We start from the raw sequence: 24,415 nt of genomic DNA, 5'->3' as shown, positions 1-24,415 counted from the left end.
AGTGCATTTTTGCTTGTATACATGATACTTGTATCATTTTAGGCAGGATTATGATCTTGTTATTGTCTTTATTTGGAGAGTAAGTGTGGTTTAAGGAGATGCATATGGGTGCCAAATTGACAAGGGGTAGACATGTGATGTTTAATTTTGTGTGTCAAATTGACTGGGGTGCAGAGTACCCAGATACTTTTTAAAATATTTATTTATTTATTTATTTGGTTGTGCCAGCTCTTAGTTGCGGCAGGCAGGCTCCTTAGTTGTGGCTTTCAGGGTCCTTAGTTGCGGCTCACCTGGCTCCTTAGTTGTGACATACGGGCTCCTTCGTTGTGGCATGCGAACTCTTAGTTGCGGCACGTGAACTCTTAGTTATGGCATGCAGGCAGGATCTAGTTCCCTGACCAGGGATCGAACCCATGCCCCCTGCATTGGGAACATGGAGTCTTAACCACTGTGCCACCAGGGAAGTCCCGAGTATCCAGATATTTGGTTAAACATTATTCTGGGTGTGTCTGTGAGGGTGTTTCTGGATGAGATTAACATGTAAAACAGTAGACAGAGTAAAGCAGGTTGCCTTCCCAATGTGGGTGGGCCTCATCCAATCAGTTGAAGGCCTGGATAGAATAAAAAGTAAGGGAGAATTCACTCTCTCTGCCTGTCTTAGAGCTGGGACATAGGTCTTCCCCTGCCTTTGGACTCAATACAGACTAGAACTTACACCATCAGCTCCCCTGATTTTCCAGTCTTTGGACTCAGACTGGAACTAACTATACCATCAGTTATCTGAGTCTCCAGCTTGCTGACTGCAGACCTTGGGACTTCTCAGTCTCCATAATCATGTGAACCAATTCCTTATAGCAAATCTCTCTCTGCATTGGTTCTCTTTCTCTGGAGAGCACAGACACAGAGCTCTGTGCTGATACAGTGTACATCTCCTTAATTCCTTTCAATGACTAGATTGTATCCCAAATGATGAATGTGCCATCCTTTAATCCTCCTCATTGATACATAGTTAGGCTCTTTCCAGTTTTCCAGTCTTTTTCTGATTTCACCAGTGTATCAATAACTATCTGTACACATACATCTTTGTGCCCTTATGCTACTATAACTGAAGACCAAGGAATGTGATTTATGACTCTTAAAGGTGACAAATATGTATTTGTTCTGTGCATGTTTTGTATGACATCATGTGCCTTAGAATGCAGTTTCCCCAAAGAAAAACTCTAATGTGTAAGTGCTATAAATGTCAGGTATGTTGTGGCTCCCTAACACATATTTTAAAACAATAATAATTTGCAGAATAGCAGGTCAATTCATGTAACCTAACTAGCTAAATACCAGTTGGGACATTTTCTTTAAGTGGGTCTCTTGAACCGTGTACTCAGAGAGAGTGCTTTCCATAAGCCAAAGGATGTTGGCTATTCTTTACAGGAAACCCAGTGAGTCTCCTCAGGCTTCTTCTTGTAACAAACACCCACTAGAACTATGATTTTGGAATCATTTCCATTGCAAATCCCCTCTTTCCACACCCCTTTAAAAGGCAGCTGCAGTATTTGGCATCTAACCAAGGCCTGCTGCACCAACAATTCTCTAAATTTTATTTATATTTCATGTGCAGTATGTTCAAACTCTCACTTTCCCAGGTGCCAGATGCTGGTTTGGACACACTCCAGTAGAAAGTGCTTTCCTGTCAAATAATAAAAGGAAAATGCTGAACATACCACCTCTTTATACAGACTTGCGTATAGTATACCAAAGTTAAGTACTCTAATAATGACTTCACTATTTCCCCAATTTGCAATCCCCCCTAATTCCCTCCTCACCTCCCTCCACACCAAATACTTTGTCCCTCGTCTCCCATAGGATGTTTATGGTCCCCTTCCATATCTTCAGTGTTCACTTGAAAACGTCAGGGTGTAGGAATCTATCTGTCTCACATGCTTTGGATGGGGCCTGATGTAACCCACCCACGGGTGTTTCAAATATGATTTGGATGAGAAAATAAAACACTTTAACCCACTTTCAGTATTTTAAAAGATATCTAACAACTTAATGTCTGCTATGTTAATAGCTTTTACATGTTTTCACTAAAAAGCGATGCTTTCCATGTGTTGGATAATAATACTGTCCCTGCAGTCGCACAGAATTTTGGCATGACACTAAAAATGAGCTTGGAATTCGCCTTTATCATAGGTCTCTTGCCTGCCTAAAGGCAATCCTCAGTCCAAAGATCCTACTTGTGAAATGAGCAGCAGTGTTAGGTGGATGCTGAGAAAGTAGATATCGTTTCAAGAGATTGCCAGTCCACTCGTGGCGCCCGCCTCCACCTCCACCTCTTTCACCGCTTTATGTGGTAACATTTCACTGAACCGAAAACGAGTACAATTCCATGTTCTATCCCAGAAAATTGGGAACCTTAAGCGTGAAGATTTGTGTTTGTGCCCAAAGCTTGCAGTTATATTCTGAGGTTTAAATGAACTCTTGTAAAGCAGGCTATGATTTGTGTGTGTGTGTTTGCATGTGTGGAAAGCCGCTATAAAATATAGACATTCTGCTTGGCTGCCAGTATCTCGTTTTCTTTTTCAACGTTTCCACTAGATGGCGGTAGATGTCCAAGAAATAACTTGCAAAAGCCTTGTGGAGGGCTGTGAGAGGGGCGTCCCATCCTTTCACTGGGCTGTTGGTAGCTGAGCGGACACACTGTTGTTCCTCTGTTGCGGGTGGGCATGGTGTACATTTTATTTTTTCGACTGTGTGTGTGTCGGGGTGGCGAGGCCGGAAGACTTGCCACAGACCACCTGTTTAATCCAGGTTCTAACCATAGGGTAGCGTCTTGCCAGCTGGGGGAAAAAAATAATCCCTAGAATTTTTCTCAACTATCAACAGACTTAATAGAAGCCACGGAACCGGTTCAGGAAAGCAGCCAGCTTCGATTTAGAGATGCCGTGGCATCTGGTCCCTATATTGTGGAGATGGAAGAGAGCCAATCGCTGGTGAGGAAATGGCCGCGGCGACCTGGGGACTGAAATCCCACAGTGAGACCTGCGATCAACCCACAAGTACTTATGGATTCCCTCCCATGTGCCTAGCACTAGATCAGAAGCTACACAAGAAATAAAAGAGGTGGCGTCCTCCAGTCCTCTTATAGTAGAGAACATGAAACATACACACAGAGAAGTAAGTGCCGAGCAAGACCTAGCGTGATGAAGGTAACATTGTGTGAAGATGGGAAGTCCTCCGCCAGGGTTGTCTCCCGAGCACTTCGGCCACGCGGCGGGAGCCCGCGCCCCCTACGCCCTCTGCAGCAGCCAGTGCCTAGGCGGCTAGCACTGCTACAAAGGGGGCGTGGCGTGGGCGGGCCCCACGGGCGGGGCTTTCTTTTCCCCAGTGCCCGCCGCCGCCGCCGCCGCCGCCGCTGCTGCTGCCGCCTCTGCCCGCCGCGCGGACCGAGGGAGCGCGGTCGCCGCCGCCTGCCTGCCCGGGTGCCCGCGTGCCCGGGCAGCGGTGGGCCAGGATGTCGGGTTTCCTGGAGGAGCTGTTGGGAGAGAAGCTGGTGACGGGCGGCGGCGAGGAGGTGGACGTGCACTCGTTGGCTGCCCGCGGCATCTCGCTGCTCGGGCTCTACTTCGGCTGTAGCCTGAGCGCCCCCTGCGCGCAGCTCAGCGCCAGCCTGGCCGCCTTCTACGGCCGCCTGCGGGGGGACGCGGCGGCCGGGCCAGGGGCTGGGGCCGGCCCGGGGCCGGGGGCCGGGGCGGCGGCGGAACCCGAGTCGCGGCGCCGCCTGGAGATTGTCTTCGTGTCCTCGGACCAGGACCAGCGTCAGTGGCAGGACTTCGTGCGGGACATGCCGTGGTTGGCGCTGCCCTACAAGGAGAAGCACAGGAAGGTGAGCTGCGCCGGCCTCGTCGGCGGCTCCGGCCTCGTCGGCGTCCCCGGCCTGGGTGCGCAGCCCGCGAGTTCCCGGGAGCCGGGTCCTCGCCGCCGCCCCCCCCCCGGCGCCCCCTCCGCCCCCTTCTCCTTCGTGCACGAGCTTCCCCTCCTGCTCCTCAGCGTCCCCTGCCTCTGCCCGCCTCCCCGTCGCGGAACCTCGCCGGCTAGCGGCTCCCGCGGCAACTCCTCTGTGCCGATGCCAGGCCGCGCCCGCTGGGGAAGTTTGAAACCCCTGGGACCCCGACTCGCGTCCTGGGGAGTCGAGAGCCCGGTTCCCCCATGGTGGGAAGCCTCGAGTTAGGGGGTGGCTGCGCTCGGGGGTCGCGACTCGGTGACCCCCACCCCCAGGCAGAGGCGCAGGGAGGGGCCGCTTCCTTTCCCTCAGCGCTAGACTCCCCGCGGATACCTGTGGTGGTGGGGGAGGGCGCTAGCCCCCTACCCATAATGCCTGAACCAGGAAGTTTCCTCTCTTTCCGAGAGAAATCGGCTTTCCTGGGGCTCTCTCCGGCTGTGGCCGGGGACCCGAAGGCCGAGGCTAGGCCGCCAGGCGCCCTTTGGGGGGGGGGTGTCGGCCGCTGACCGTGGCTTCGGGCGAGAAGGAGCTCGCTCGTCTGCCTTCGCCTTCCCTCCGCCCCCAACCCCTACCCCGGGCTGAACTAGTGGCCCCCGGGGAGCCTTTCATTGTCTGGCTGTCCAGCCATCCTCACCAGATGCCTCTCGGGCACCGGACCAGACCCGTCCGTGCAGCTCTTAGTTGCTTGGTTGGTGGGCCAGTGTTGCCTTGACATCGAATTAAATGCTGAACCGATCCCATAGGTGCAGATTGACCGGAAGAACGAGGATTGGGGGAAATTTATACCTTGCTGTCAACTTCTCATCTCCCGCCGCCCCCCGCCCCCCCCCCCCGGTTTGCTGCTGAAATTAGCTTTGATTTTTGAGTGTGTCTGTTGGATGAAGATATCTGTTTTAATAAAACAAATTCAGGAAATTTTGCCATGAATCGAAACAGAAAAAGTTTTGGAGCACTTTTGCTTAATTAGCATGCCTGATGCAACGTGTGAATCCAGCCCTTTCCTTTCCGGAGGAAACTCTCATTTTATGGAGTGGACAGGAGAAGGGCTCTTCTGGGGGCGTTTAGGGCTGCCATGTGCTGCTTTAATGTGTACAGAATCTTGTTGAGAAGCATGATTTAAACTTAGTCGAGTAAAAGGCTTAGACTGTGACCCCATATGTCTCGAGTAAATCATCCATGGAAGCAGTGTAAGGTACAGACTTGGTATTTAAAATATGAAATACAGTTTAACAAATACAGTTTGTAAATTTAACATTGGAGAAACATGGGCTCACTAACCTCACAGAGGCAAAGCTTGGCGTTTTAAACACTTTTTAGGTGATCTTGCCCATATTTGATGTATATGGTGCCTGAATATGAATAGCTTTTGCTTTAAAACATGGGACTCCTTTGTTTTCCTTGGTGGTGGTTTTTATGATCGTTTTGGGGAGGAGTAATGTCCAGAAAGTGCTCTATCAAGAAATATTTTCATTGTTATGTCCATTTTCTGTTGTAGACCAAAGGCCATGTAAAATAATGTCCTTATTGGGCAATACAAATGAATTCTAGCTTTTGCAAATACACAGTGATGGTAAAATGTTACAGACCTAAGGCCTATTGTTGTGTTTTCCTCCGCAACAAGTGGGGGAAATAAATTTGCTGGATAGTAAAAAATATGGGGCAAATTGAGATGTTTTGCAAATGCTTAAAGCTTTTTTTCCAAAAAGGAGAATATCTGATATGACATGGGCCGTGCCTAGTTCAGTGCGCTCTGGGCAGTCCTTTTACATGAAAAAAAAGTGGTCTGTGGCTCCAGCCTGGACTTGCTACTTCCACCAGGATGAGAGTCTGGATGACACAGGGCAGAACCTCATTTGAAAATACAGTTCAGATTGCTGGCCCGTGCCCAAACCATGGTGCGTTAGCATATTAAAAATTTATTTTTGCTCAGAGCTTTTCTGACTCACATTCTGTAGTTCACTTTGTTGTCTAAAACAAGTCCAGGGCTTCCCTGGTGGCGCAGTGTTTAAGAATCCGCCTGCCAATTCAGGGAACCCAGGTTCGAGCCCTGGTGGGGGAAGATCCCACATGCTGAGGAGCCCATGCGCCACAACTACTGAGCCTGCGCTCTAGAGCCCTAGAGCCACAACTACTGAAGCCCGCGTGCCTAGAGTCCGTGCTCTACAAGAAAAGCCACCGGAGTGAGAAGCCCACGTACCTCAAAGAAGAGTAGCCCCCGCTTGCTACAACTAGAGAAAGCCCAGCCACACACAGCAAGGAAGACCCAATGCAGCCAAAAATAAATAAAGTAAATAAGTTTATTAAAAAAATAAAACAAGTCCAGTTTTCAAGGAGGTAGTTTCTGCTCCTTGATGTTCATGAATAGGCAACTCAAGACTGGATCCTAGAAATATTCTTATTTGTGGTGATATACCAGGTAAAAGGACTCCAGCTGTGTTTCTTATGGAAAATATACTCTTGGAAATTACAACAGCTATGTACTCACTTTGGAAGAAATTATTTTCCCCCTTGAAACCAAAGAGATGTAAAACAAATTCCTTTTCTGTAACTTTGAGTTTTTGTCTCTCTTATTTGAAATTGGTGTGCTTAGAAATCTGTGATCTTGGGATGCCAATTCTGTGATAACAACAGTGAAAAACCCAGGGCACCCGCGATTCAGGGTGCTCACTGGCTAGACAGCTTAGCTTCTTGTTGATGGATTCTGTCCATGTTGTTTCACCAACTATAAAAATAGCATTAAAGGAGAGAATTTTGTTTTTACACTGAAGGGAAACCAAAGTTCCAGATTACTAATTTTTTTAAGTTCTCATTAACATTTGTTCTTAAATCCATTGGTATACTTCCCACTGGGATAACAAAGGATATGGTTCTAATTAGTTATTGGCTGGCATTTCTCTAAAGAAAATTGAAAAATTATGGTAGGGAAAGAAAATGCAGTGTATTATTTCTCTTTTTCTTCTTTTATTAATTTCCCTTTTATATAGTAAGAAAGTCTCGGGATGGCCGAGACTTCAAAACTGCGTTTTGCGTGGCTCCTCTCACCTTGCTTGGAACTGTGAGAGAACACCAAATAACAGGATTCCAGCATCTTTTTTAAAAAAATTCTTTGTGGAAGGTTGTCCTGTTTCTACTTGCTTTAGTGGTTGGGGCAAAAGTAATTGAAGCTTCACTTTTTGGCTTCTAAGCACACACGTATAAAGAGCTGTATAGAAATTGTAATTAGATGATAACAGAACTTTGAGTGCTTTTATAAGAGCCGTGTTGTCAGGAAACATATAATCCTGAAGTTAAGGCAGTTAGATTTGTTTTAATAAGTAGGTTTGTTTTTTGTTTTGTTGATAGACATTTTTCAGATTTCTGGAGAGAAAATGTGATGAATAGTTGGGAAGTGGTGAAGATTCGGACTTTTGGGATTTGATCTATCCCTTTAGACTAATATGGGTTACTTAGCTGTCAAAACTAGAGAGTAGATCTTTGGGATCTGCTTCAGCATCACAGAGGAAAGCACTGGTTTTGGTCTTAGAGACACAGGGCTCAGCTTTGCCTGGGCTGGATGCCTGATGAAAAACATTTGGTCAGTGTGCGTGCCCTGACATCAAAGGATGCAGTACCACTGGTCTTTTTTTATATATCTATATATATAAATTTGTTTATTTATTTTTGGCTGCGTTGGGTCTTCGTTGCTGCGTGTGGGCTTTCTCTAGTTGCGGTGAGCGGAGGCTGCTCTTCGTTGCGGTGCGTGGGCTTCTCATTGCAGTGGCTTCTCTTGTTGCAGAGCACGGGTTCTTGGCGTGAGGGCTTCAGTAGTTGTGGCTCGCGGGCTCTAGAGCACAGGCTTAGTAGTTGTGGCGCATGGGCTTAGTTGCTCTGCGGCATGTGGGATCTTCCGGGACCAAGGATCAAACCCGTGTCCCCTGCACTGGCAGGTGGATTCTTAACCACTGCACCACCAGGGAAGTCCAGTATTGCTGGTGTTGATCTGGACAGGTTTGGTGGGCTCTGGCTTGGTCCCAGAACTTCCTGCCCCACAGAAAGGGGACGAGAAAGTCAGAGCAGGAGAGCGGCAGAGTTAGGGGCTCTGGTCTAGTGTCTCTGGTCCACCTGCTTCGGCCAGGGGAAGTGGTATCTTCCTGTTCCCCACCAGGGTTGTTTGCGCTCGGTGATTCTGGTTCAGACTAAATCAGAGGCTTGGCCTAGAATTCACCTGAATCACTTGGGCTCTTTGGATGGGGTGAGATTTGGTACCAACCCCGGCAGTCTTACAGCTCTATCTCTCCCAGTGCTTTCTCCCTCAATGCAAATACCCTAGCCACTAAGAGAATGATTTCTACAACACTGACAAATGACTTGCGAGGTGGTAAAAGATGGCAAAAAGGCACCGCTGTGAATATTGGCGTTTTCTGCCTTCCACATAAGGACCAGCCAGGACAGGTTCCCTCTGTTGACTGTGTTTCCAGGACTTGGATCCATCTAATAAAAGACAACAGTCTGATTAAAGTAATAAGAGCAATTTTCCTTGAGAGGCTTTTTCCTCATTCCATTATTTGTAATGTATTTCTTAATCTCATTTTTCTTCTCTGCATAATGAAGCTGTCTAGTGTAGTGGCTGAAAATACAGACTCTTGTCCTTTAGATCCTGCCTCTGCCATTTATTAGCTGTGTGACCTTGTGCAAGTTATCCTACCTCTCTGTGTCTCAGGTTCCTAACCTATAAAATGGAGATGGCAACAGCACCTGCCTTACAGCATTGTTGTAAAGACTACACAAGATAATAGACACGTGCCTGGCATATAGTACGTGCTCAATAAGTGCTAGCAATTATTATTTGTTAATAAATGACCATGAACTTCAGTAATTCGTTTTATAGTGTGAGCCTTTGGAATATATCACATTACAGAATTGCAAAACTGTCATGAGGCATATTTTTAACTTTTCGAACAAATGACCTTTATAACCATACAAGGGGATATGAGCAAGGAGTTGAAAGAATTGCCCTAGAAGAGCTTACAATCGAGGAGAAAGATCTAGAAAAATGAAACAAAAGCAAATGGATATAACAAACATCGTTCCTTAAAGTACTGATAGTACCGATATTTACTGAGCTTCGTACTTATATTTGCCAGTGAAACTTGAGACAGCAAATCAGGGAAGCCAGGCATGATAAAGGAGAACAGCTTTCAGGTGATGGGGCGCTCTTCTTGAGAGAGATTAATTACGTACTTGGGTGATCGTTTTTGTGGTTTGCCAAAGCCATCAGGCATGTCTTCTGCTGATCCTAGCTGCTCAGACCTGGGCGGCTTGGGGGTTGCAGGGTTGCCGCTCTTTCACGTGGGAAGTGGACGGTGCCTGCTCTGGTCTCTGGAGCTGTAGAAGCCTCATCCCCCTAAGACGGAGCCGCCTCCCTTCCCAGCTCTGGAATGTTGTAGGATAGGTTTGTTCAGACCTGTTGCCATTTGCGGATTTAATACTTGTCTTCTAGTTAGCGGCTCGGGTCTGACGGACCAGCTGTCCACAGCTTTTGCTGATCCATTTGTCTCCTGATGTGGGTTGGGATATGAACTAGAGCACAGAGGAAAGCAGTGGGTTTTGAGGTTAGGGTCATTGATTTCATTTACCCGTTTCCTCCGCCCCTACCCCCTTTTTATCACCGTTCCTTGTGGTTTGAGGCCTTGTTTTAATATCTGCGCAAATTGGAGAAAGAAGGCTTTGTGTTGTATACAGCTGGGGTGGGGGGTGAACAAGTCCCTCAGTTGTGGGGATGGCCGGGGGCGGGGGTTCTTCTTTATTTACTGTTAGGACCTGGGACCCCAGGGTTCCAGCTTGCCCCATTCTGAACTAGTCTGGGCTTCTTACTGCACGATTTTGTTTCAGGGGGAGCGTGTAAGCTTGGCATAGGATGTGTTCTTTTTTCATGTTCTGAATCCCCAGTGGTGCTCAGTGTTAACCACCAGGGTGCTTGGGTTTCTGTATTTCATTAATTTATCATTATACGTATTCAAAAGGCACTCAAAGAAAATGGCTATGAATTTAGAATCTTTTTGCTGATCCTGACTTTTACGAAGCTTTTGCATACTATTGCTTTACATCTTGTCATTATTTAAAAAGTGACTAAGAGTTCTTGAGTCTCAGGAGTCATCCTTGATTCTCTCCCACCCCTCACATCTAAAAGGCACTGAGGGACTTCCCTGGTCACGCAGTGGTTAAGAATCCGCCTGCCAACGCAGGGGACACAGGTTCGAGCCCTGGTCTGGGAAGATCCGACATGCCGCGGAGCCACGAAGCCCATGCGCCACAACTACTGAGCCTGTGCTCTGGAGCCCGCGCGCCACAACTCCTGAAGCCTGTGCGCCTAGAGCCCGTGCTCCGCAACAAGAGAAGCCACTGCAATGAGAAGCCAGCACACCGCAACGAAGAGTAGCCCCCGCTCGCCCCAACTAGAGAAAGCCCATGTGCAGCAATGAAGACCCAATGCAGCCAAAAATAAATAAATTAAATAAATTAAAAAATAAAAAAATAAAAGTCACCGAACCCTGTTGATCTCCTTAACAGTTCTCAACTCTGAGCCCTTCTCTCCATTCCTACCATCACTGCTTGAGTTCATATTTCATCTGGACCACAGCAGCCTCCTCCATGGGTTCTTTGCTTCCAGTGCTGACCCCTAATTCTCAAGACTAGAGCTTCTCAAACTGTCTATAATCAAGGATCAGTTTGCTTTTGTTGTGTTAATTTGCAATCAGTCACACACCCATACGTGGCCCTATTATACAGGACTACTGTACAGCTTGAACCACATACAACTCCCCGCTGGGTTGACAACACACAGACTGGTCTCTGTCCTGTACAACAAGATGAGACCATTGGTCACAAGCTTGGATGTTGCTGGAATGTTGAGCTGCTGTAAGCAGTTCTAGGTGCTCACTCTCCATTTCTGTACCTGCCCTGTCATGGACCAGTAACAAAGAACTGATGGATAACTACTGGGCTACAGACCCACCTTGAGCAGTACTGCTCTGGGCTGTTTCCGGAATGGAATGACAAGTTCAAAAACACAACTTTGATCTTGTCATTCTCCTGCTTAAGAATTTTTCAGTACTTCTTCATAGCCTCTGGGGTCAAGTCCAGACTCTAAAGCGTGGTCCCTGACTGTTCTCCTGCCTCTTCTCCCACCTGGGCAGTGTCCTCTCTCCTCCTACCTGGCTTGTTTGGGTCTTTCTAAAATCAGTTCTGGTTTCCCTGCTCTAAGAAGCTTTCCTGTCTCTTTCCTCTCTAGGTGGGATGCTTTTGTGAATGTCCATAGATGGAGTACATAGATGTCTTAGCACTTAGCCTTGTGTGATTTTTTTTTTTTTTTTGGTCTTTTTCATTTGACTTTAAGCTCCTTGAGGACAGAAACCAGCCAAAGGGAGGGGAAGATGCTCAGTGTTTCGGTGCTGACAATCGGATAATATGGTCACAGAAAGCAGGCGTGTGACTTTTAGATTTGTAACTTGAAAGCACGGTAGTTTCCACATTGTGTGAGTTGGAATGTGCACTTTCACTGGTACTTAGCTCGATTTTAACATTTAATATTAGAGTTGGGCCCTAATTGAACTGTATAATTGTATATACCCACAGTTGGCTGGTTTTGTTTCTTAATGAGTGCTTTCAAGAGTACTTCCATGAGCAAGTGAATGTGTAACTCCGTTGCCCTGTAATTCTGTGCTCAAAAATAGAAAAAGACTCGCCTCTCCAGTTTTGAAATGTCAAAAATCTTAGTTAAAAACTGCAGGCCTATCATTCCATGCTTTTATATTTCCTAAATAGTTTGTGTTTCTCTAGCATCTTTCTTCCAGTGAACTCAAACTGCATGCATATTATATCTTCTAGCAACTAGTCATCAGTAGCTATTAAGCATTTTAGTTTTTCAAAGTATATTTGAGTTGGAGAATTGATTCAAAGAGAACCAATTATCAGATCAGGGTCTCAGTGTTGGAAGAAAGGGCTCAGCTGAACTCTCTTAAATTCAACTCAGTCCTTTCTGTTCAAGAAATTGGATCTTAAAAAATGTGCACATCAAACATTCTCCAGGGAAGAGGAGGGAGCCGAAACTTCTCTTTTCAACAAATCACTTTCTGAGTGGATTCACTCTAGATAGACTCTGAAATAAGATAGAGATAGTTTAACCACTTGAAACATTTGCTGTTGCTGGGAAGACAGGAGAGCCAGAACGTCTTCTGTTGCTGCCTTTCCGTGGTGGTGGTTTCTAAGGGCCTTTTAATCATTTGGCTTTTTTTAGATCAGCCAGTGAAGTGTCCCCAACGCCCCTTCATCCTATGCAAAGCCTTGGGGCTGCTTTCGTGCTTTTGTTCAGAGACGAAATTGAACTTCAGGTATCCTGCTGAGATCCTAGGACTAAATCAGTCCTCCCTTTTATGAGGTTTTCAGAAACTGCTGTTCTAACTTCCAGTGAAATCTCAAACATGTGCTTTCTGCTTTATGACAAGTAAGAAGTATAGTAATTGAAAGTTGCTTGAGTGCTGTTATTCTGTAGTGAAACCCTGTAATGGAAACTTTTGTTCTGTGGCATCTGTGATTAAATGCAAACATAAATTTTCTGCTGCTTGCTGGTCATATAACTCTTGGACCAGATATACAATGGATTTTTGTGTGAACTACACCTCAGAAAACCCTTTTTAAAAAACAATTTAAGCTTAAAGTTCAGCATTCCTTTCTAGTACATCTATCACCCACTCCCCTTCAGATTATCTTGAAACCCCAGTTACAGGTAAATTCAAGTAATATTTTCTACAGTTAATAATGCTTTTATCTTGGATCATTGTTGAGTAGTCCTAAAATAGGGTGTGGTAAGTTTTGCTGTTCCAGGGATAGAATTTCCCTCTTTGTTTTCCTAGGAGAATTTTATCCACATGCATCGGTTTTTTGCAGTTTTTTGTTTGTCTTTTTTGGTCAATATTCCTGGGATGAAAATCTGAATGGATTGAGTGTGCTTAAAATCAGAAGATGCTGCCTTTTTTCCCCCTTGTACGTGATCAGGTCAAGACAGTTTTCTTTTGATCGTGGTGGCTCACAGCACAGCTGCCTCATCTGTTACTCATTTTTTAGGGTTTGATGTGAAATATAAAGACTGGGCAGAACAACGTGCAATAGGCAAAATCACAGTGCTGCCCTCTGAGCTCTGAATGGCAGTGGATGTGGGTCTGAGAGCAGCCTTTTTTCACCTTTGGGCACGTGCTTGACTGCAACTTAGAAAAGTGTTTAAAGCCACAGACCTTCAAAAATACCCCATTATAAGTGGTATTTAAAATCCGTTGCACAGTGCATAAGAGTGTGGACTCTGGATCAAGTTTCCTGGATTTGAATCCTGTCTCTGTCACTCTCTAGCAGTGTGACAGTGACGCAAATTACCTAACTTGTGTGTCTCTTAAGTTTCTGGTCAGTAAAATGGAGATAATAGTATCTATCTTATAGGGTTGTATTGTTAAGGATTAAATGAATTAATATTTGAAAATTGTTTAGAACAGTGCCTGGTACATAGTGTCACTGGAATGTGTACCCAGGTGCTTGGTTATGCCATTCCATTTTTTTTTTAAGATTTAATTTTTATTTATTTTTGGCTGCGTTGGGTCTTCGTTGCTGTGCGCGGGCTTTCTCTAGTTGTGGCGAGTGGGGGCTACTCTTCGTTGCGGTGCGCGGGCTTCTCATTGCGGTGGCTTCTCTTGTTTCGGAGCACGGGCTCTAGGTACATGGGCTTCAGTAGTTGTGCACGGGCTTAGTTGCTATGCGGCATGTGGGATCTTCCTGGCCCAGAGATCAAACCTGTGTCCCCTGCATTGGCAGGCGGATTCTTATCCATTGCACCACTAGGGAAGTCCCTCCATTAAAAAAAAAAAAAGATTAATTTAATTTAATTTATTTGGCTGCACCGGGTTTTAGTTGCAGCACGTGGGGTCTTCGTTGCTGTGTGCGGGATCTTTAGTTGCGGCATGCAGGATCTAGTTCCCTGACCAGGGATGGAACACAGGGTCTTCCCTGCAGTGTCAGCGTGGAGTCTTAACTGCTGGACCACCAGGGAAGTCCCCATTCCATTTTTTTAAATGGTTATTCAGATTACAGGAGAAAAGAATTCTCAGCTTTTTTCTTTCTCTGTATCCCCTTTACTTTCAACACCTGGCTCTTTGCTTCTAATGGCCTATCATGTAATCTGGTGTCTCTTCAGTTTCTTACTAGGACTATAATCATTCTTTGTCAGTTGTTGACGTGATGACATATCCATGTCTTTGAATGTGGGTATGATTCTAGACTATCTCTTTGACTAATTGAATACTCACTTTTACTAAGTGGCTTCTATTTTCACTTTTGAGCTGGGAGAGGAGAGGGGAGAGATACTGGTCTGTGCCTATTCCTCCTGCCATTTATTTTTTTTTTTTTACCTTTTTATTATGGAAAACTTCAAACACCACACAGGTGGGGAAAATAGTATAGGGAACCCCCATGCACCCAGCACCCAGATACAACAATCAACTCAGGGACACCCACTGCCCCCACCCCTCACTGGATTACTTTGAAGTCACTCCCAGACATCATATCATTTCCTTCTTAAACATTTCACTAAGTAACTCTTTAAAGAAAAATAACCACAACATCATATCATACCTTAAAAATCTAATAATTCCTTAATATCAGCATATATCCAGCCAGTATTTCAATTTCCTTGATTGTCTCATGATTTTTTTGTTGTTGTTGTTACAGTTCGTTTGTTTGAATCCAAATAAGCTCTCCACTTTGCATTTGGTACCTATATCTCAAATCTTTCCCCCCTCTCCTGACCATTTATTTGTTGTTCACTTTCATTTAAATTGTCTTTGTCTCTGGGTCTGTCTACTTGCCACATTCCCAACCTTTTCTTCGCTGTATTTCCCTCTTTATCTAGGTCTGTGGAATATCGAGTCCTAGGTTCAAAAGGGTCCTAGCCTCCTGTATCTGAGAAGTCCAGATGGGGCGGGGGGGGGGGTGGCCCTTGTGGGCACAGGTGGCTCTGAGGCTGACAGTCACATTGCACGGTGTTGATTCACAGACCTTTTGGTCAACAAAACTCCAAAGTCTTTTTCACCAATCTTAATACCTGAACAAATGAGAACAGAGTCCCAAATATTGTGTCTGTCACCTTTAAGAATCAGTTTATTGAGATTTGATGAGTTTTTGCAGTCTGTTGAAATATTTTTTTATGCCTGTGTGGTCATCCACTATGATCATAGCCCCTTCTGGACCTTGAACTATGTGATCCCTTCCAGACCTTGTCTATGTCTGGTGATGGAGCCCCAGGGCACATGGCTAGGGGCTTCTTCTGGGCTAAAAGTGGTCTGTTGGTTAGTTGTTCAACCAACTTCAAATCCAGCCAGTTCTGAATCTGCCTAACTGTATCATTATTCCAGCCCACATTTCTCCATCTGGTTAACATGTTTATCCTAGGAGACCTTAACAGGTAGCTTGCTATGACTTAGATATTTGCTGTTTCCCTTTCGAGGGAAGATAGTCTGCAATGCTTTGTGTTTGGTGAGCCCATGCTTGCTTCTAAGTTGATCACTTCTTTTCCGAAGTGTTTAGTAACTGTGATAACCTGCAAGGTTTTACTTAAGGGCCGATGTCAACTTCACCAACCTGTAGTTTGCAGAATCTACCTCTTTTTGCCCTCTAGAAAATGGATATTCCATCTGTTGGTTGCAGTTAGCTGATATAATGTGCACATTTTCTCCCCCTCTGATGTAATTCATACCTTATAGGAAGAGTTGCTATGTCATCTGGGTATCCGTGGAGCGATGGTACATTTGTTTCCTGTGGTAGATCCTATAGGAATAGCTGTGGCCAGACACCTCCAACAGCTGGTGTGTAGTTGAGAGCACTTGATTTGTCCAGGAGGCCCAGATCCTGCGCTTTCTGAGGGCTGCCTGGCAATAGTGGCTGCCTTGTCCCTATCCCGACACCCTCCACCCCCCACCATCTCATTAAGGCACTAATAGAGCCTGAGGGAGTCTTTTCTGTAATGCCACTTCTCCCCATCAGGCGCAGGCAGGATGAGACTCTGCTGGCTAATTAATTATGTGTGGCATTTTGTTTCAAAATGAGCAGGAGACAGTAACTAGTGACAAAGCAACCCAACGTACTTGTGCAGATAGATTTTTCTTAATATTTGGCTTTTTAGGATGAATTAACCATTTATTTTGAACAATTTACCTTGTTTTAAAAGGCATTTGCTTTCTTGCTGAAGTGTATTTGCCCATTTACGATTACACATGAATCTGTGATGTGCTTTACAACTTGGCACCTAAGAATTCTGACATTTCAAATGTTAGGCACAAAGATGAATTGGAATTAAATGCCTAAAACCCTTTCCTGGTGGAAATCACTTGCCTAAATTTGCAGAAGATCGCTGGCTTCAGCCCTTGGATGCATTGTTTTAAGCTTTTACACACGTTCTTAAGAGTAAAATACTACTTAATACCACTTGAACGTATTCTCTTTCATTTGGATTTGTGGAAAGTATTAACTTGCAGGGGCTGTGGTGTGGAACACTCTGGTTTTGAAGCACTTTTTGAAGCACTGCTTTCCTGTGAAGGCTCAAGTAGTGACATTTTCCCTGAGATCGTCTGAGTCTGTTCTTCAGTTGACAGGGCCACAGAGGCAGTAGTTACAGGGTAAATCCAGACCTTTGGAACAAGACATGGTGCTCCTTCACGAGGAGAGTGGGATTTGTTTGCCTGTGTGCATACACAGCACAGACTATGGCTTTACTGCTATTTACATTAAAAAGCCATTTGTATTCCTTCGTTCAGCATATACTTAAGCACTGTTTTTCCACTTATTAACTTTTCCCATTTCCAAGAGAAAGCCAGCGTTTCACTGGTTACTTGTAAAAATAATTCTCTTTCCAAAGATAACCACTGTTAATAGTGTCTTGTATATTCTTCCAAAAAAATAAGTATATACTGTATATATAAACGTAGATGCTTAAATATTGTTTTACACAAACAAATTTTAGTATTTGAAATTAATTTCTAATTTCTGAAAAGATAGTGCCTTCACATGTTAGAAGAAATTTCAAACAAAACGAAAGGCATGCAGGGAAAAGTAAGTGTCACTTTCATTGTGGGCCATAGTTTGCCTTTCCCGAAGCAGCCACCATTATCAGTTTCTTGTGTGTCTCTTCAGAGGTATTTTGGGAAAACAGTATTGAGGTTGCTCAAGAAGCTAAAAATGGAACTCCCTTATGACCCAGCAATTCTCTCCTGGGTATATATCTGCAAAAAAACAAAAACACGAATTCAAAAAGATACATGCACCCCAGGGTTCATAGCAGCATTGTTCACAATAGCCAAGATATGGAAGCATCCTAAGTTTCCATCAACAGATAAATGGATAAAGAAGGTGTGATACACACACACACACACCCCACACACCCACCCACACACACACAACAAAATACTACTCAGCCATAAAGAAGAACGAAATTTTGCCATTTGCAGCAACATGAATAGACTTGGAGTGCATTCTGCGAAGTGAAATAAGTCAGACAGAGAAAGACAAATACTGTATGATATTTATACATACATTTAGACTCCACATTTATATGTGGAATCTAAAAAAATACAACGAACTAGTAAATATAACAAAAGAAGCAGACTCACAGATACAGAGAACAAACTAGTGGTTACCAGTGGAGAAAGGGGAGGGGGGAGGGGCAATTTAGGGGTAGGGGATTAAGAGGTACAAGCTATTAGGTATAAAATAAGCTACAAGGGTATATTGCACAACATGGGGAATATAGCCAATATTTTATAGTAACTATAAATGGAGTATAACCTTTAAAAATTGTGAATCACTGTTATATACCTATAACTTATATAATATTATACAGCAACTATACTTCAATAAAAGAAAAAAGGTATTTTGTATGTGTATAAACATGTATGTGTGTGTGTGGCCCTGACAAACATACTTTTTTTTTTTTTTTTTCACCAAGCCTTTTGCATATCTTGCTCATTGGCTCCTGGACAGGTGCTAGTTTTTCTGTCTCAGGTGGGCAAAGACTAGAAATGTAGTTTCATAGCCCTGTGTTAACTTGGTGTCATGTCTCCCTTGGTAATGAGCCCAACAAAGATGGAGACAAGAAACAGGATCCCCCCAAACTACTGCTGTCTCCAGAAGAAAAGTGACTTAGCCTGACACACTCAGAGTATGGTGGGCTAAGGAGACCTTGAGAGCATTTTCTCTGTCCTCTGAGAGGGGCCTCCTCTAGGACTAACATAAAGCAACGAGAAGACAGCGTCTGTGAAATTACCACTTCTGTGCCCTGCCGTTTGGATAAATTAAGAGGTTATTCTCTGAGGCTGTCAGTCTCCCCTTCTAAGAGTATTCAGATTTATATGGGGACAAAAGGCTTCCCCAGGCCAGCCATTTGTATTATGCTGTGCCTTTTGTAGTGACTAGTATTAGGCAACTTGTATTTAGTGTAAGTTTTTGTTTACTGAAACATGCTGCACTTTCAGAAAATCCATCACTTCCAGAATCCAAAGTTATAAAATAGAAAAAGTAAGGGGCTGTGACTACTATTTTCATTATGGAAGGATCTCCATTTTATTAGGCTGGATTGTTTTAGATTGCGAGCTCCTAAGAGGTGTTTGAAATGTGATTTCTCCCACTTAGAAAAACTCGTCTACAGCATCATAGGAATGCATCTGTTGCTTTGAGAAAAACATACAAATATTACACCAGAAGTCTGTGATTACCCAGATCACGCACACACTTTCCCTTTCCCCTGAATATTCCTTATTCTTTTCTGTATGAGGCAGCTGAGAATACTTATTACTCATCCGATGGTAGATTCATGTAGGCAAGTTGCTTATGGAAAACCAAAGGGTTGCTATGGGAATTAAATAGATCTATTAAATAGATAATAGAACTTATGAAAAGAAAACTTTACAAAAATCTGGTGAACCTTTAACGGGGGCTTGATTTAAGAATGGAAAGGGAATTAGTGTCAATTTAGAATATTTTCTGAACAGTTCATCATAAATGCAGACTGAATGTGTCAACAGAACCAATGATCTTGCCTCATCTTACTTACCTTCATGAAGGTATTCTTTAAAGCTGTATATAATAGTAAGACTTTGGAAATGTCCTAAATGTTCATCACAGGATGGTTAAGTAAATTACAGCGCTCAGAATCTTGTTGAACATGATTTAATGCCTTTGCTGGCACGCAGAGCTATACTTCAGATATTGTATTCAAAAAAGCAAGATCCCGAATTACACAGATACCATGACTGCAGCACTGTTTAAACAGTTATATAAGAAGAAGGATCGAAATCAGAGCCCATCAGAGTATACCCCAAGTTGCTTATTGTAATGTTGGGATGGTGGCGCCTATGGGTGGTGGGTCACTGATTTCCAAGTGATGTAATCACTTCTGTAATGAAAACTTAAGTATATGTGAAGAAAATAATGGGACTCTTGCCTGAAAGAGTGTGCATCCAGTTTTTGAATGCTTCGTTTTTTGTTTTGTTTTGTTTTGTGGTACGCGGGCCTCTCACTGTTGTGGCCTCTCCCGTTGCGGAGCACAGGCTCCGGACGCCCAGGCTCAGCGGCCATGGCTCACGGGCCCAGCCGCTCCACGGCATGTGGGATCTTCCCAGACCGGGGCACGAACCCGTGTCCCCTGCATTGGCAGGCGGACTCTCAACCACTGCGCCCCCAGGGAAACCCGAATGCTTCGTTTTAGTGCAAGGTTTTTCTTCCCCTCCTTTGGATCTAGTTAGCAGTTAGAGGCATCTTAGAAGGATGGGTAACTCCCTCATCGTTTCTTATCTAGCAAATAAACGTGGGGTGGCGGGGGAAGAATCACCTTGCAGCCACCTACTTCAAGAAAGCTTTCTGGAAAGAATAACTTGAAAGTGACCTTTTCAAATGAGGGGGAGGATAGTCCAGTGGATTAAGAAAGAAAGATATTCTGGATATAAATAACCACGTGGGAATGAAGGGGGAAAGCTGAGAAGGAGAAAGTTCATTTGATCCAGCTCGGAAGTGAGTATGGGATGGAGAGAGATGATGCATGTTGGAAAACTGATGAGTGACAGAGGCTTCCCGTGCTCAGTGGGGAACAGTTTAACCTTTTCTAAGGAAAACAAAAGTTCCATAGGCAGATGGTCAGGAAAATACACCGTAGGTGATGCTGATTTGGAGTTGCAATTTTGTGTGTGAAGACTCTGAGAAACCGCCTGAAGTGGCCTGTTTGCAAGGTGATGGTGGCCTCTCTCAGGGGCTTGGGCTTGGGATGAGAAAGAAGGTCTGGATTCCAGACGTGCCATATAGTAAGAAACAGATGCTTTTTGCACCAAAGAGGCCAACGTCGAACTAAAGAACCTCATCCTGGGCCAGGTTGCAGAAATGCATTTTGTATACGCTTCCTTAGATCATAAAGAAGAAACTCTGGGTTAAGGGCTTCTGTTTGTTAAATAACGGGAAGGAAAGTCCTCTGGTGATTTTCCACTCCTGTACAGTGTTGAGACAGGGAGCGATGACAGGGACTAAGACGTTCCGAAACTGGATTTCCCTCTTCATATATGCTTATATTACAAAAATCAGGTTTGCACTTTTCATTGCTTTGTATTGGCACTGCACAGTCTCGGTCAGTCACATGTTTTTTGTTTTTTTTTAATTTTAATTTTAATTTTTTTTGGCCACACCACATGGCTTGTAGGATCTTAGTTCCCCGACTAGGGATTGAACCCGGGCCCACGGCAGAGAAAGCGCTGAGTTTTAACCACTGCGCCACCAGGGAAATCCAGAAATTCACCAATTTTGATAACTTTTTATAAAAATGAACACACTGATATAACAGCTGTCACATACAATCTAACAAAATTGTTTCGCATGAAGTTAAAGACAACTAAGTGCTACTAGAGCCATCTTACGGAAAAAACTGAACGAACCTTTTGGCCCACGCAGTAAAATGCCCTCAGCCTAGCGCGAGGCACACGGTCATCGGTCAGGAGGGGGTGACTGTTCTGTTCTGGCAGACCAGAACATTTCTGAGGGCAGTTTCTTGTGCTCTTCATCACTGTGTCGTTCATACTTAGTACATTTGATAGATCTGATTAATACATATTTGGCACAAACATTTATTGAAAGAAAGAATGAATGAATGAACGGTTGGCAGAATTCCAGTAGAAAGAGGAATGAAATTCGAGCATAAAGGTGAGTCTCAAAGTTAAACAAAGGCATACATTCTTTCATATATTTGTACTGCAATCGCAATGAAACAAAAGCTCTTGTTACATAACATTGGCCGACGTGATCATTGAATGTTAAACAGGAAATGATGTTGGGGATTGGGTAGCAACCCCCTTCCTTTACAGATGAGGAAACTGAGGCCCAGAAAGGAGGCAGCCACGTGGCTGACCAGCCTCTTAGGCTCCAGCCTCTAAGGTCCTCATTGCTGGTCGGTGGTGTTCCTTGGCATTCTTCCTGGTGGCCCTAAAAAAAAAGGCCAACCCGTGCCTGTATGCCGTTGCCAAACTTTGCTCAGAGAACAGAGAGATAAGCATCCTGAAAAGAGGGAAATGCCACAGTCCTATTTTTCCTGAGTAATTTTGTGTATCTTGGCCTCTAGGACACGGGATGATTTTCCGGGTCCCAAGAGCTTGTTTCTGAGAGCAGAGCTGTTTTCCTGTGGGAGGGCTGGGGTCAGGCCCGGGGTGCCGGCCAGACCTCCTTTGTGGAAAGCCTCAAGTGGCTGAAAAAACAAGCATGTTACCCCACTGAACAACAGCACTTAACGAGGGGATTACCAGGGCTGAAATGTAAAATGTAAAGAAAGGATTTAAAAAGAGCCAGGTGCTTCAAGTCCTGTGTCTGGGCTGATGAGCCTCAAAAGTGTTAAAGAGAAATTCCATTCGGATGACTTGGCCGCCACAGTATTTGTTCCTGCTGGGCCAGTAGGGAAGGGAGGGGAGGCAGTTCCCCGGACAGGGGGCCTGTCCGGGCAGTTAGGGCCCTTCCCGTGTTGAGGGATAGCCGGGATCTGAACCCTTGGCACCCGGCCTGGGGACCGGGTCACGGGAATTCATACTGTGCTCCCAGGAGGTCATTCCAACCTGAGCAGGAAGATGGAAGCCACAGTGGAGACAGGCACAGCCCTGGACACATACTTGGCTTCGGCCTTGAGTGATTGGAAGGGAGGCTGCTGGGTCAGACCAGCTATTTGACTATTTTCCTAGAGGGAGAATTGAGATGTTCAGAAAATTAGGAGTGGGAATTGTTTCTCAAGTCAGTTCTTTTTTAAAATTAATCAATCAATTAATTAATTAATTATTTTTGGTTGCATTGGGTCTTTGTTGCTGTGCGCGGGCTTTCTCTAGTTGTGGTGTGCGGGCTTCTCATTGCAGTGGCTTCTCTTGTTGCGGAGCATGGGCTCTAGGCGTGCAGGCTTCAGTAGTTGCAGCATGCGGGCTCTGTAGTTGTGGCTCGCGGACTGTAGAGCGCAGGCTCAGTAGTTGTGGCACACGGGCTTAGTTGCTCCGCGGCATGTGAGATCTTCCCTGACTAGGGCTCGAACCCATGTCCCCTGCATTGGCAGGTGGGTTCTTAACCACTGTGCCACCAGGGAAGCCCAAGTCAATTCTTACTGATGCTTCATCTTGGTGTGCTTTAAAATACTGTCGGAGGGACTTCCCTGGCAGTCCAGTGGTTAAAGACTCTGAGCTTCCAATGAAGGGGGTGTGGGTTCGATCTCTGGTTGGAGAACTAAGATCCTGCATGCTGCGTGGCATGGCCAAAAAGAAAAAAAAATGTTAAAATACTGTTGGAAACCCAGGACAGGTCCCCCTGAAGCTGTGGTTTGCAGTGTGCTGTGTACAGGGAGGAGATGAGGCATTGGGGCTGTGGTGAACCTGTGCATGTGGTCACGCCCTCCACGGTGACTGTGTGCAGAGCTGGTTTTATGTGTGTCTCTGTTTGAAGACATCTTATTCAATATATGTTGTTGGTTCAGTGATGCTGAATTTACCGCCCTATGGCTCTTGTCTGAATGAAGCTTATCTAACACACATTTTCCCCTTAAGACACACCATAGCCTTCTTGTGCTTGGGAGCATTAGACAGCACTTTAGCACGATGCTTGGGGGCCATTTCAAACAGTGAAATCGCCAAAAGAAGCACAAAAATGCAAAAAATGTAGCACTAAACAGACTGCGAAAAGGACACTTGTTTATAGTATGAGTTGAATCAAGAAGCAGAGCATGGCCTTCCTTGACCTCAGCTGGGAACTCATGTGGTGGGTGACTGATTTTTCACCACCCTGTGCACGTCTGAGAATGACCACGAAGGTGTCACCAGACTGATTTGGGGGTTACAAAGAGATTTTAGCAAATGGGCAAATTCACAAATACGGAATTCGTGAATCATGAGGATTGAATGTACCCATTTTTCCCAAATATTATGCTAAATGTGCAGAATGGCTTCTACTTAATACTGCTTGGCTTCAGGGTTCACTCCTCCAGCAAGTTACTTTATCCCCCCCACCTTTTAAATTTTGTGTTATTTTAAAAAATTAGAAAATACAAACTTGCAAAAGGAAAGATACTTAAGATCATCTAAATTCCACCAACCAGAGATCACCATTGTTTACACTTCAGTGCACGTCTTTCCAGCATTTTTTTCTTTGCAACTATTTACCCATCATCGGTACTCTCACTCATTGAACATCTTATGGAAAAATCCAAACGAATGTTGTGGCCAACCCAATATATATATATTTGTGTGTGTGTGTGTGTGTGTGTGTGTGTGTGTGTATATATACACACACACACACACATAAATGTGTATGTTTAAAACAAAGTTAGTATCAAACAGTGCTTATTGTTATATAATCTGCATTTTACAGTTCCTCGTTGCTGGAGTCTAAAATGAGAGGCAGGGACTTCCCTGGTGGCACAGTGGTTAAGACTATGTGCTCCCAGTGCAGGGGGGCCGGGTTCGATCCCTGGTCAGGGAACTAGATTCCACATGCATGCTGCACTAAGGAGCCATTGAGCTGCAACTAAGGAGCCCGTCTGCCACAACTAAGACACGATACAACCAAATAAATAAATAAATATTTTAAAAAAGGTCTAAAATGAGAGGCAGAGTGGAGGGTGAGGGACAAAGCTAGATGGGTAAGTGGGGCAGAAAATGAAGGGTCGTCAGGGTGTGGACTGTGTTCTGATGGGGACCACTGATGGGTTCTAAGCAGGGACATTTCATAATCAGATTAGATATATAACCACGGTAGCTGTGTAGACAGTAGACTTGAGGGACAGAAATGAGACCCATGCTGTCCGGTATGGTAGCTACTAGCCATGTGTGGCTGTTAGCACTTTGAATG

The 24,415-nt window shown here is 44.7% G+C and overlaps 1 protein-coding gene across 2 annotated transcripts in view; it reads left to right on the top strand.

Moving 5' to 3' along the window:
- The first annotated feature begins 3,363 nt into the window (after positions 1 to 3,363).
- NXN (nucleoredoxin) overlaps positions 3,364 to 24,415 on the top strand; it is a 144,098-nt gene continuing 123,046 nt past the window's right edge. The window contains exon 1 of one of the 2 annotated variants that reach the window (XM_079905141.1): positions 3,364 to 3,883. In XM_079905141.1, coding sequence (XP_079761267.1) covers positions 3,512 to 3,883 — 372 coding nt within the window. In that variant the 5' untranslated portion in view covers positions 3,364 to 3,511. The remainder of the gene's footprint in view (positions 3,884 to 24,415) is intronic. The other variant, XM_079905142.1, reaches the window with a different exon arrangement.

The sequence above is a fragment of the Stenella coeruleoalba genome (assembly GCF_951394435.1).
Source record: "Stenella coeruleoalba genome assembly, chromosome: 19".
Taxonomy (NCBI): Eukaryota; Metazoa; Chordata; class Mammalia; order Artiodactyla; family Delphinidae; genus Stenella; species Stenella coeruleoalba.
Note: the sequence above shows the minus strand (reverse complement) of the source record. Positions and strands in the feature narration are given on the sequence as shown.